Source organism: Geotrypetes seraphini, chromosome 9 (assembly GCF_902459505.1).
Source record: "Geotrypetes seraphini chromosome 9, aGeoSer1.1, whole genome shotgun sequence".
Classification (NCBI taxonomy): domain Eukaryota; kingdom Metazoa; phylum Chordata; class Amphibia; order Gymnophiona; family Dermophiidae; genus Geotrypetes; species Geotrypetes seraphini.
In genome coordinates, this window is record NC_047092.1 from 78,036,307 (window position 1) to 78,048,850 (window position 12,544).

Here is a 12,544-nt window from a genome sequence, read left to right on the forward strand (position 1 = left end):
TGATGCTCTGCAAATTTCCTTTATGGAGGCTGAACTCAAATTGCCTTCCAACACAGCCATAGCACTAACATTACGAGATGTAATATGACCCTGAGAGACAGCTCCATCCTGTTTGGGTCAAAAGAAACAAAAAGTTGCGTAGACTTTCTAAGAGCTTTAATCTGTTCCAGATAGGTGCTCAAGGCTCTCTTGCAGTCTAAATTATGCAGTGTATTTTCATCTGTATAGACATATTACATTGCAGGTCCATTTATATTCCACATTTACCTATAAGGTTCAATGTGGATCACAATAAAATAATCCAGCTCAAATTAGATACTGGGAATACACAATACATAGCCAGAAGTATACATAACCACTTATAGTTAAAATTAACAATTTAAATATTAAACAGAAAAATGTTTGAGCATTTATTAAATATTTCACTCGTTTCCAGTCTAATCTCTGTTGCTACAACATTCCATATCTTTGAAGACTGGTAAGGGATTGTTAGAGGAGGGACATGTTTGTATCCAATACCATCAGAAGATGGTTAATTCAGCTTTAACAGGCCATTTGAACACAAGAGTTTACTCGGAGGAAGAAAATGACAGAATCAATGTGAATAACAAAGGCTCAGAATCATTAATAATACTGGATATCAACATACATAAATTTAAACAGCTTTGTGCTTCTATAGGAGGCCAATGGAGTTGCTCTTTCCCATTTGTATGTCTGGCAGATCAAATTAGCTGCTGTATTCTGCACTGTCTGCAGTCTATTACATAAAGTAACATCCTTGAGTAACCAACAAAGTAAATTACAATAATCCAATTTGCTAATTATAAAGCTGTGGACTATTAAACTGAACTAAGGCCTAGATTCACTAACCTTACCTTTGCTGGGCGATCCGTGGCCGAGTTTTCCCGGGCGATCAATTCACCAAGCCTCCTCATGCAAATTAATGCAATTGGAGGCATGTCCCACAGCGACTGCATGGATCCATACTCCATCCCCTTGGCTATTAGCTGATGGAGTTTATTGGCCTTTTTCTGTGGAACAGTGTCAATTCTGCAAGTGCATGCCCATGAAGAATTGCTAACAAGCTATGCAGAAGGTAAGTACAGCAGTCTGGAAAAACTTCTCAAAAGATTCCAAGATCCTTGCCTCTCTTCCCAGGAGCACTGAAGTGTGAGTCTTTGAACTCTTGGCCCTTTTGACAGCAGATTTGACCAAAAAGAAATGGAGAAGAAGCTGCAGTTTCTCAAATCCCAGAGCCTTGTGAACTCTAAAGTGTCAATCTTCTTGTTAACCTGCTGAATGAAGAGGAGGGTCTTCCACATCTTCATCTGCACCTGCTTCTGTGGACAGGCACCGTCACAGCTTTCCTTAGGGGAAATGAAGAATTGGAGCATTTCCAATGTTTCTGCTCTAGGTTGCTCCTCCATTTCCAAAGGAAATGGGATGGATTTAGACATCTTACTGAGAAAATCATGAAAGAAATCCTCTGGGGGAGATTTACAACTCTTGTGTGGTGGGGAGGGATTCAAAGGAAGACTAGTGGATGCCTCCTCTAAGAAGATCTCTAGTTCCTCTTCAGATATCCAGGAGATTCTGACTCATAGAAGCACTCTGCAGGAGATACCTAAGCCTGGGCCTGTTTTATCAAAACACCAGAAATCTCCAGTGCCTTAGGGAAGCCTCCTCTCCTGATGAGCTGGAGATTGACATCAGATCAGTCTGCACCAAACCTAATGCCACCGAGTTTTGATTATCTGCTGTACTCACCTCAAGGCTAGGCATCAAGCTCTTGAAGCCATAGTTTCATACCAAGCAAAGAAATGCTCAATATAATCTTTGAATTTGCTTATAAACCGCTCTTTGAAGGTTGACATCAGCACAGATTGGGATATCAGAACAGTTGGAGTGGCTGAGACACTTATAGTGTATTGTAAGCTAGGTTTTGACTCCTTGTTGTACTCCCTATAATATCAAAGAAGATGAACGGTCCTCCCATTGGGGGTGCTTCAAGGCTTCAAGGGTACTGTCAACTTGCTGTCTCAATGTTTTCAGCATCACACTACAAAAGGGAGAAATGTCAGCGTGCATTGATCTCCACCTGACATCCAGAATTATTAATCCTCTATGCTGAAGAGAATGAAGACAAATCTAATCTAATCTTTGGTTTATATACCGGGTCATCTCCCAGTGGAGCTCGACTCGGTTCACATATAATTAAAACTAGAGTACATAGCAGAAAACACAGGAGATCATCAGAAGACTGTCCCCTTTGGCTTCTATTAATGCTCGATATTGAGGGTGATCAATGTAATCTCAATGTCAATGCGCCCCCTGGGTCAGATGTAGCTCCAGGAGCCATGGAGCCCATTACTTCTGATGATGATGTTTGCACTGCTTCTCTTGACCTTGAATTCTCCTTAAAGATTGTGAGCATACAAAGAACTGAAAAAGTACCTGCATATAATATATGTAAACTTCTTTGGTTGTACCTACAGAAAAGATGGTTTATCAAATCTATGACCATTTACCCTCATTGACATCTGTGAACACAGGAGAAGAGGAATCATGATCAAGTCCCAGGCAATGCAGGCACCAGCTTTGAGGATCCATTACAGATATTTATTTATTTATTTCATTCGTTTATGATTCTGTTGCACCTGGAATACTTTTTTAAATTACTGGGAACTTTTTTTCTGGGACATATTAGGAAAAATAGTCAGAGTGAATTCAAATTATGTCATGAAAAGTTTTTATCTGGACAGGTACCTGAGGCCTAAGAAGACCAGAGAAAGCTGTGGAAAATAAAGGAAACTTTAAACATCTGAAAAATCTAACTAAAGAAAATATCAATGAAAACTGACCATCAATACAATTTTTATGCGAACTGAGGGGAAGCACTAGGACAATGAAACTGTTTCATTGTCATCTTTCCACAGAGCTAGTTAGGTCCCATTCATTTGTGATGCAACATTTCCAAAAGGTTGTGTAAACAAGCCGGAGAGTTGTCCCATGTAGGCCTCATTGGATGACATATGTAAGACACTGTAATCCTGCTTGTCTTAAGGTAAAAACATTCAAATGATAAATCTAAAAAAATTTTTTATCTTTGAGGTCTTAGGGGCCCTTTTACTAGAGCTTAGTGCATGCTAAGTGCCACATGGCCCATACGTTAAAAAAAAAAAAAAAGATCATGCAACATTTTAGTGTATGTTGTCTGTTAGCTGTCCAGAGCAACAGAGAGAATTCATTAACATTTCACAGGAAGTGATATGCAACACAGTGAAAGTTTCTTACCTGAAGAAAATCAAATCAATATTTTGCTGCCAATACAGTAGTTACACTTACTTTTAGTGCATCCCCTTCATTGCCATCCATTACTTCCAGTATGAGTGCAGCCAATATGTTAAAACCTTGGCAATACCCAACCGATTTGTTCCATCTGGCATATGCCAACAAAACTCGTTTCAAAACCACTCTGTCTTGTTCTGCTTCCTGGCCACAATATGAACTGCAACCTGTTCTGTGAAGATCCTACAAAGGTAACATAATCAAAGATAAATGAACAAATTTTAGAATATTAACTGTAAGGTTTATTTTTGCTTTGTTTTAGCCACCATCTATCTGAATTATCTAACAGTTCTTATAGACAAATCAAACTTTCTCAAACAAATTTGCTGCAGATAGAGATAAAGGGGCACAAAAACAGACATGTGTATAGTCTATTTTAATCATATTTCAAAGGAATTGATTGATTGTAACTGAACCTGAAGTCATTAATATCAACTTGTTACTCCTGGGAGGGATTCTGTGCAACTGTGCAATGCATTTAAATTGTCCATCTATGACCACTCTACCACTCTCTCTCTCTGACTCTGGAACATAAGAGACCAACTTTTTTGTATGCTCAAAAATCTACAAGTATCATGGCTGAAATTGTCAACTCAATGGCTTCTACCATTTGTTCTATCTGTAGATAGTCTTGGAGAAGCCACTGCTAGCCCCTCCAAAGTAATGTAAATGACCTCACACCAACAACCCAATTGTTGTATATAAGATAGATTTATTAGTAATAAACAAAAGTAAGCTTACATGTAATAAAGTACCAGCAAGTTAGGCCGACGGATGATAACTTACAGAGTTGCCAGCATCTGTTATGGAAGATCCATCCTAAGGCTTAAGCCAACAGGTATGCTACTTTTATACCCAATTTTAGTAGCCTAGGGTTAAGAGTGCTACTTAGTTACGAATTACATACTTAGGGCTCCTTTTACTAAGCTGCGATAGCAGTTTTAGCGTGTGCTTAGCGTGCGCAGAATTGCTGCAAGCACTAGATGCTGGCATTACTTCTAGCCGCTTAGTGCAGGTTTAGTGCACGCTAAAATATGCTATCGCAGCCCTTAGTTTCTATTGGATTGTCACATTTGTCATTTTTGTTGATTGGATGGTATACATAAGAACATAAGAAATGCCTTCACCAGATCAGACCTTAGGTCCATCTAGACTGGCGACCCGCGCACGCGGAGGCTAAGCTAGGTGTTCTCTGATGAATACCTTGTTTACCCATATCCCTCAATGTGATTCGCAAGAAGGTGTGCATCCAACTTGCCTTTGAATCCCCGAATGGTGGTCTCTGTCACAACCTCCTCTGGGAGAGCATTCCAAGTGTCCACCACTCGCTGCGTGAAACAGAACTTCCTGACATTTGTCCTGGGCCTGTTGCCCCTCAGTTTCAGTCCATGACCTCTTGTCCGTGTCACATTTGACAATGTGAATAACGATGTTTCTTGCTCTATTTTGTCGAATCCTTTTAGTATTTTAAAAGTCTCTATCATATCCCCTTGCAGTCTTCTCTTTTCGAGGGTGAACAATCCCAGTTTTCCGAGCCGTTCCTTGTAGCTCAGATTCTCCATACCTTTTACTAGCTTCGTGGCTCTCCTCTGCACCCTCTCCAGCAGGGTTATATCCTTCTTTAGATAGGGAGACCAGTGTTGGATACAGTATTCCAAGTATGGTCTGACCATTGCTCTGTAAAGCGGCATTATGACGTCCGCCGATCTACTCATGATTCCCTTCTTTATCATGCCCAACATCCTGTTCGCTTTCTTTGCCGCCGCTGCGCATTGAGCCGACGGCTTCAGGGTCCTGTCTATCAGTACCCCCAGGTCCCTTTCTTGTTCGCTCTTGCCCAAAGTTACACCTAACATTTTATATTCATGTTCCTTGTTTTTCCTGCCCAGGTGCATGACTTTGCATTTTCCTATTTTGAACTTCATCTGCCACTTTTCCACCCATTTCTCCAGCTGGTTCAAATCTTTCTGTAGTTCTTCACTATCCTTTTGTGACCCAACTGCCCGACCTAGTTTTGTGTCATCTGCAAACTTGATAATATTGCTTGTTGTTTCTTCTTCCAGGTCATTTATGAAGATATTGAATAAGATAAGATGGGCCCAAGAACCGAGCCCTGGGGCACATCACTTGTCACCTTCTCCCAGTCCGAAAATTTCCCATTTATGCCCACCCTCTGCAATCTGTTCTCCAGCCATTTGCCTATCCATCTTAGTATGTCCCCATCTATTCCATGGCTTTGTAGTTTCCTCAGAAGCCTTGCGTGCGGAACCTTGTCGAACGCTTTCTGGAAGTCCAAGTATATTATATCCACCAGGTCAAACATGACTTCCCCTTCCTGGCAATTGAGTCATAATGAAGCATGGTGTTACTTGGTTTCAAATATGACTTTTCTATTTTCCCAGACAATGCATTCTTAATACTGAGGTCAATAATTCCTAGGAGGGGGGGGGGGGTGCCCTCCCTCCTAGGCTTGATTGTAGATTTGTCAGCTATTTTCACCTGCGGTTAATATGACTTTTGGTAAGTCATCCTGACCTGGAGTTATGTGGTTTGGTTTCTTCTTGTGACCCAAGCATTTCTTGGAATGTCCCAGAATAGAACATCCACCATTTGTCACAGACAGCAGATCTTTGCCAGCTTCTAGGGCAAAGATGAAGTCCTCTTGCAAAAGTATTATTTGTGCTGACAGGAAAATATGCACTTTTTGCACAGTTTATAGTCCTTATGGTAGGTTTGATTCAGCAACACAATGCCCCTCCTGAGGGTCTCCTAAGGGTCTTTTTCCCTCTCAGTCTATCCCTAGGTATAGTTCCATCAGACTGTAAAAGAGCAGGTTTCTGCCCTCTTAAGAAATCTACCTTATACCTCACATCATCAAATAATTATCGATCAGTTTCAAAATCTTAATTTTCTCTCTAAACTACTTGAAAAATTGGTTTTCTAACAGCCCCTCTATACACATTAAACATTCTTTTATTCTCCATCCTTGCCAGGCCAGCTTACACACATCCCACAGTACAGAAACAGTTGTTACTGCTCTTTTGAGTGACCTACACTCTACTCTGGTAAAATTTCATTGCTCATTTCATTGGATTTGTTCACCTTTGATTTGGTGATTTTAATTTGGTAATTTTAATTTGTCCATCGCTTAGAAATATGATTAAGCAATTAATCAAAACAATTATTAAACTTGAAACTTTAAACTTGATCACTAAGTACTGCTATCTCAATTAACTGAAACTGGAATTTCAGGCACAGTGTGTGTTTGGTTTTCAGTATCTCAACTAGTCATAATCTCAATTGTGGTGTTCCGCAAGATTCTCTACTTTCCCCAATATTTTTCAATATTTTCATTAGTCCATTAGCAACTCTTATTCAATCTTTCAATATTAAAATTATTCATTTGTGCAGATGACATTCTAATGATCCACCCTTGTTCACCATTTCAACTAGATCTTGCTCCCTTTCAATCTTGTCTGTCTGTTCTTTCAACTTGGCTGTCCAGCCATCAGCTTATGCTGAACCATGAAAAAAACCTGTTTGCTGGATTACTAGGCCTCTTACACAGCCCACCCAAATTCCAATACTTTTTGATAGTCCTATACCAGGGATGTCAAAGTCCTTCCTCAAGGGCCGCAATCCAGTCGGGTTTTCAGGATTTCCCCAATGAATATGCATGAGATCTATAAGCATACAATGAAAGCAGTGCAAGCAAATAGATCTCATGCATATTGTAGCCGGCACGCTCCAGGCAGAGGGCCTGGGAATACTGGCCACAATCAAACTCTTGTGAGTCGCTGCGTGTCTCACAAGGATAAGTTATTTCAACGTTCAGTGAAAGGGACACCATCCAAACAATAAGTTCAATGTTGAATAAAGAGTTGCATTTAATTGTTCAAAACAAAACAAAAAAAAAAAAAAAACCACAGTAACTTGCTTGTCAGGATTACAATGGCCAAGTCAACGGGCTTCCCATACAAGTTAAACACAATGTTCAATAAACAGTCTCTGGTTGAGAAACCAAAAAGAGTCCAAACTTAAACAAAACTCTCATTTAAATCATAGTCCAGGTGGAGTTCATTACCAAAAGGAAAGGAAAAAAACTTTTCCACCAAAACAAAGTTACAAGACAGTGTAAAAATACTGGCTTCTTCAGCGACTCAAGGCTGGAAAGACAGTGTGCACCGTGTGGTCTTGAATTGCCAGAAATTAGGCCCGCTATCCCACCACGTAACACAGGGCTAATCCCACTGTCTTAGCACATCAAGCATGCTTCATTTCAAAAAGAAAAACACCATTTAGCTTTCAAGAATGGAAAAAACCAAAATTTCAAAATAAAAGTCCTTGCTTAATTTAGCATATTACAAATCCACTCTTTAACTTGAGTTAGATTAATTCAGTCTGCAAAACCAAAAGAGTCCAAAATAAACTCGCAATAAACTCCAGCAATATTCAAATAATACTTGCTTTTGTGATGCAAACTTCCATAGGAGCATAATCAGGAGTCAGCCCAACACTGGCTTCAGGGCTTGTTTCTAACTCCATGGCCAACGGTTCCTCACTCAGGCTGGCAGGTGATTCTCCTCCAGCCTCAGTAAACTCCATGTCCTCGGGAGCTGGACTGCCATCAGGAGCTCTCAGCCCTGAGCCTTGCGACCTTCCCTGCTGCTGTTCCTCTCTATTCTGTTTCTCTAGGAGCCTAGTCTTCAGGGAGAACAGCTTGAAGCCCCGCCCCCAACCCTCAGGTGAAAAGGATTTCCTGTGATTCACCTTGTGATCCAGAGGGGGATGGGAACCCAGCCCTGCTGCTTTCTTGCTCCCTCTACAGGCCCTAGAAGGAAATTCAGACTGAGTGGCAGAAGATGGGGAAAAAGGCAGATTATGGACTGTCAGGATTTAACCTAGAATCTGAGCTAGGGACACTCCTAGCAGGCATAGTCCGCTTATCACAATATTCATTGGGGAAATCCTGAAAACCCAACTGGATTGCGGCCCTCGAGGAGGGACTTTGACACCCCTGGCCTATACAGACTGTGTCCTCTTTCTGTTATTTAGGGATAATACTAGATTCCCAACTGTCCTTTCAAGAACATATTTTGCACACTATCCAATCAGGTTTTTATTGCACTAAGTCAACTTTAATTTCTCAGTTCATTTCTTGATTCTAATTCATTTCACACACTCAAACATGCTTTCATTATTTCCAAATTAGATTACTGTAACTCTTTTATACCAGAATCACTACTACCCAAGTGAAGCGCCTACAGCCCTTGCAGAATACTGACCTGGGCTTACTTTGCCATGCCAGACGTTTTGACAAGTTAACCCCACTGTTCTTACACCTTCATTGATTGCCCACAAAATTCAGTGTTTAACACATAAGACACTTTATACTGGTTTGCCCCCCCCCTCTCTATTTCTCAACATTAGTTATTCCCTACATCCCATCACGAAAACCATACTTTCTCAACACAAGCCAATTTGTGCTCCTGGATCCACACCAGGCCCATTATAAATCTACCAGGAATTTTACTTTCTTTTTTATGGCCCCCGAATCCTGGAACAATCTTCTCCCTTATATTTGTTTGGAAGCCAACTTTTCTAAATTTAAGACCTTGTTGAAGACGCTTCTCTATGAAAGGGCTTTCAATCTTATGTCTTCCTAACATATTTCCCACTTTTGCCTTCCCTGGTTGATGCCTGAGGAAACTGGAATAAACACATTTATTTTTAATTCTATCTTATTTTACTTTTGTGTGTTTCTGTCATTCTATAAAGTTCCTTTCCTAAATTTTAATTAGTGTTTTTACACTGCATTGATCCATGTATAGGAAAACAACAGTATATAAAAAAACAATAAACCACACAACTTTTTTGGTGTGTATCCTCGAGGAGGTGATCATTTCCAAATACATCTCTTCCTTCATATTGCAGGGTTTAGGGGCATAGCTCCCTCATGAATATTAAAAAATTGCAAATAACTTTAGGGCCCCCACCCTGACTCCCTCCTTCTTGAAGCCCTGGTGGTGTAGCATTGAAGTGGGACAGAATCAATCTTCCTATGCTCCTGCCTCATCCAGATTTGCTATCAAAAATGGCTGACTCAAGTTCCTAAAGCAGTCTTGCAAGACCGCAGGAACTCGTGAGACAGACACTGGAACATGAGGCAGCCATTTTTGATCATGGATCTGACAGGGCAGGAGCATAGGAAGATCACTCCCGTCTCACTACAACACCAGGGTTTCAAAGGTAAGCTGTGGATGTGGGAGGGAGGCTGCTTGTTTGGAGACTCATGAATAACCAAATTTGTGAATCCCCAAACTGCAAATATGGATGAAGACCTATACTGTACATTCTTTTTGTCTGTTGAGAAATGTCTTGTCCTTCAAGCATGTGGCTCTTCCTCCCATCCATTTCTCCCTTTCTTTTGTGAGCTTGGGTAGAGAGATAAAGCAAGGCAGAGAAAAAGCAAGAATGATGAGGGCCACCACTGGCCCCCCAGGCTTTGCATTGAAAAACATTGACCTAGAGGCACATTATACATTACGGCAGTATATCAAGTATTCTAATGTAAATAAATAAAATGCCATAGTACATACTTTTACTATCTGAATACCCATTGAGTCATCATCAGGATTGCTTCTGTCATTGAAAGTGAACCGCATAGTTTTATCCCAGTCAATTGAAATACTGTGCAAATAATGATCTGCTAGAGTAAGCCATACCTAAAAAAGAAAATACATTGTAATAATTTAGTTAATTGTTTCAAATCACTCTGAATCCAGAAAACATGACATTACACTTACATAGTTTAGGTTTAAAACTGTTTGGGGGGGGGATGTCAGTTTTAGCTGAAACTGCAGCCAAAACCTAAAGTCTGGTTGTCTGACTGTGAACCAATGTGATCCACTGGGGATTGTCAGAGCTTGCAGTCGGCTGCCCTCTGCTAAACTCACAGGAGATTATTACTGCCCCCCCCACCCCCTCCCAGGAACTGCAAGAACACGCTGACAAGTGAGAAAGCTATTTTAACAAAGACTTCTCAATACATCAATGCAGATGTACTCGTATTTAAATATCCTGAAACAGGTACTTTGTAAGAACATGAAAAAGAAAATAATGATTACCAGTTTTTTATGTTTACACAAACAATGCACAAGTAACAAGAGAAAGGTGCATTGAGATATTTTCCATTTTGTATTTAGTTAAGGGACTAACATTAATATAGATTCTTACTAAAATAGGGTAAAGAAGTCCAGACACTGGCCTTCACTGCAGACTTATACTAGCCTGATAAACAATCCAGAATAAAGAAGCACATTGATGTTACTGGATGAAAGGACTATATGCTCTGAAAAAAAATCACAACTCAAGAGCAATACCTTTCTCAAGTTATTTTCTAATGTATACATTTCATTTCATTGTAATATCATCTTCCTACTAAAACTATAAGCTTGACCAGTACTTGTGCTTATAAACAATCACTGCACGTTCCTTTCTCATAGAATCTAGCTTCTGCACACCACAAATTTGATTAAAATGCTGCATCTTCATCATACTCAATAGAGCCTGGAAATTCTTTAGATTGGTCCAAATAGTATCCAAGTCAGTATTCATACATAAAATGTTTAAATAATGAAATAACATATTTCACCTCCAAGCAAAATAACCTCTGTACACATAGGACCTGAGCTAATGAAAACTAAACGCCACAGTGCTTTTACAATGGTTAACTTTGCACCACATTTAGAGTGACAGTTGATGTCATATCTTCACAGAGAAACTGATTTCTAAGGAGCTTATCATCCCAAATTTATGGATTTAAATTCATGCTAAATAAACCTTTTTATCAAATCATTAATTTGAAGCACTCTATTTACCGTATAAAGTACTATGCAATATCACACACACACACACAAAAGGGAATGCAAAGAGTTGCCTCCCCCACCCAGACTTCTTTACACAGTTCCTTGTGATGTTTTCAGGGAAGCAGTGATCCCCATATCAGCTCTACTCTCAAAATGGCTGCCATGACCTCTTGTGGCAGTCCCACAAGATTGCAACTAAAGGTCGTGGCAGCTATTTTGAGAGCAAAGCTAGTAGCATGGGAAGAGTGAGTGGGAATCACACCTGCCCTAACGACACCTCTAAGCCCCCAAGACTTGTATGAAAGACCCAAAGGGGGCACCTAAAGGTGAATATGTATCATATCATACTTTATGTTATGAGTTTATCTTGTTGGGCAGATTGGATGGACCATAAACATATTTACCTGTCATTATCTACAAGTTGCTAAACAAAGACAATATCTGTAAGGGGGGGGGAGGCAAACAGGGCAAAGCACAAATTTTTGGTTCCCACCAAAAACACACAATCAGTTTTGGCCAAAACAAACTGCCTGTAGCCTTTTGGCTGAACCCGAAACCAGGCAGAAAAAGAATTTTAGGCCAGTTTTGGCACCATAAACAAAACTAACATTTGGTCAGCTTTTATTCAGGTGAAACAAAGTCATCACAGAAACTCCAGATTGCTCTAAGGAAGCTGTGGCTATGGGACATATATTCCAGCTACCACTATCTAATCACTTCTAGTTATACTTGATAATGTAATGAGGGGTTTGAACAAGTTAAGAAAAATCCTAGAATACGCATTACATTTCCCTTCTCTCTGAGCACCAAGGATGGAGAGATTTTCTGATACTTTAGCATGTTTCTGCTCTTTCAAAAATGTTACCACCAGCCTCTATTTTTCATTAGTATTATGAATCCTATCACAGGTGCATGATATCAAAGTGCTCAGAGAAGGTGGCAATCTGAGACTGATATGTGGTTCAAGCCCACCAATGCATATCTCATAATCTCAATCAGGCTGGGTCAATATGACAAATGGCTTTTATCAAAGGTAACCCATATTTCTTTGTTTTGCATCAGCTGGGTTGCCATCCAGACAGGTTCTTTCCTTTATTTTAGCGTAGATAACTGTGCTGCATATTTTGTGAGCTGTAGAGGATATACCATAGATGTAGTATAATCAAGCTCTGTAATATACTGGCAGGGGCTTTTATCCCTACAGCTCTGCATAGAGCACCCTTTACAGAGAAGTAGCTTAGTGTGCATTTCACACCTAAGTTTGGGCATGAGCACCTATGCTTGCCAAAAACTGGTGTAAATACTGATGCTCAACTAATAGCAGTGTT

General features: G+C 40.1%; 1 protein-coding gene across 7 annotated transcripts in view; it reads right to left on the bottom strand.

The window, feature by feature from the left end:
- TBC1D30 (TBC1 domain family member 30) overlaps positions 1-12,544 on the bottom strand; it is a 185,369-nt gene that overhangs the window by 69,032 nt on the left and 103,793 nt on the right. For all 7 annotated transcript variants that reach the window (XM_033959126.1, XM_033959125.1, XM_033959127.1 and 4 more), the window contains 2 exons: positions 9,948-10,073; positions 3,346-3,531 (listed from right to left, as the gene is read on the bottom strand). In XM_033959126.1, coding sequence (XP_033815017.1) covers positions 3,346-3,531; positions 9,948-10,073 — 312 coding nt within the window. The remainder of the gene's footprint in view (positions 1-3,345; positions 3,532-9,947; positions 10,074-12,544) is intronic.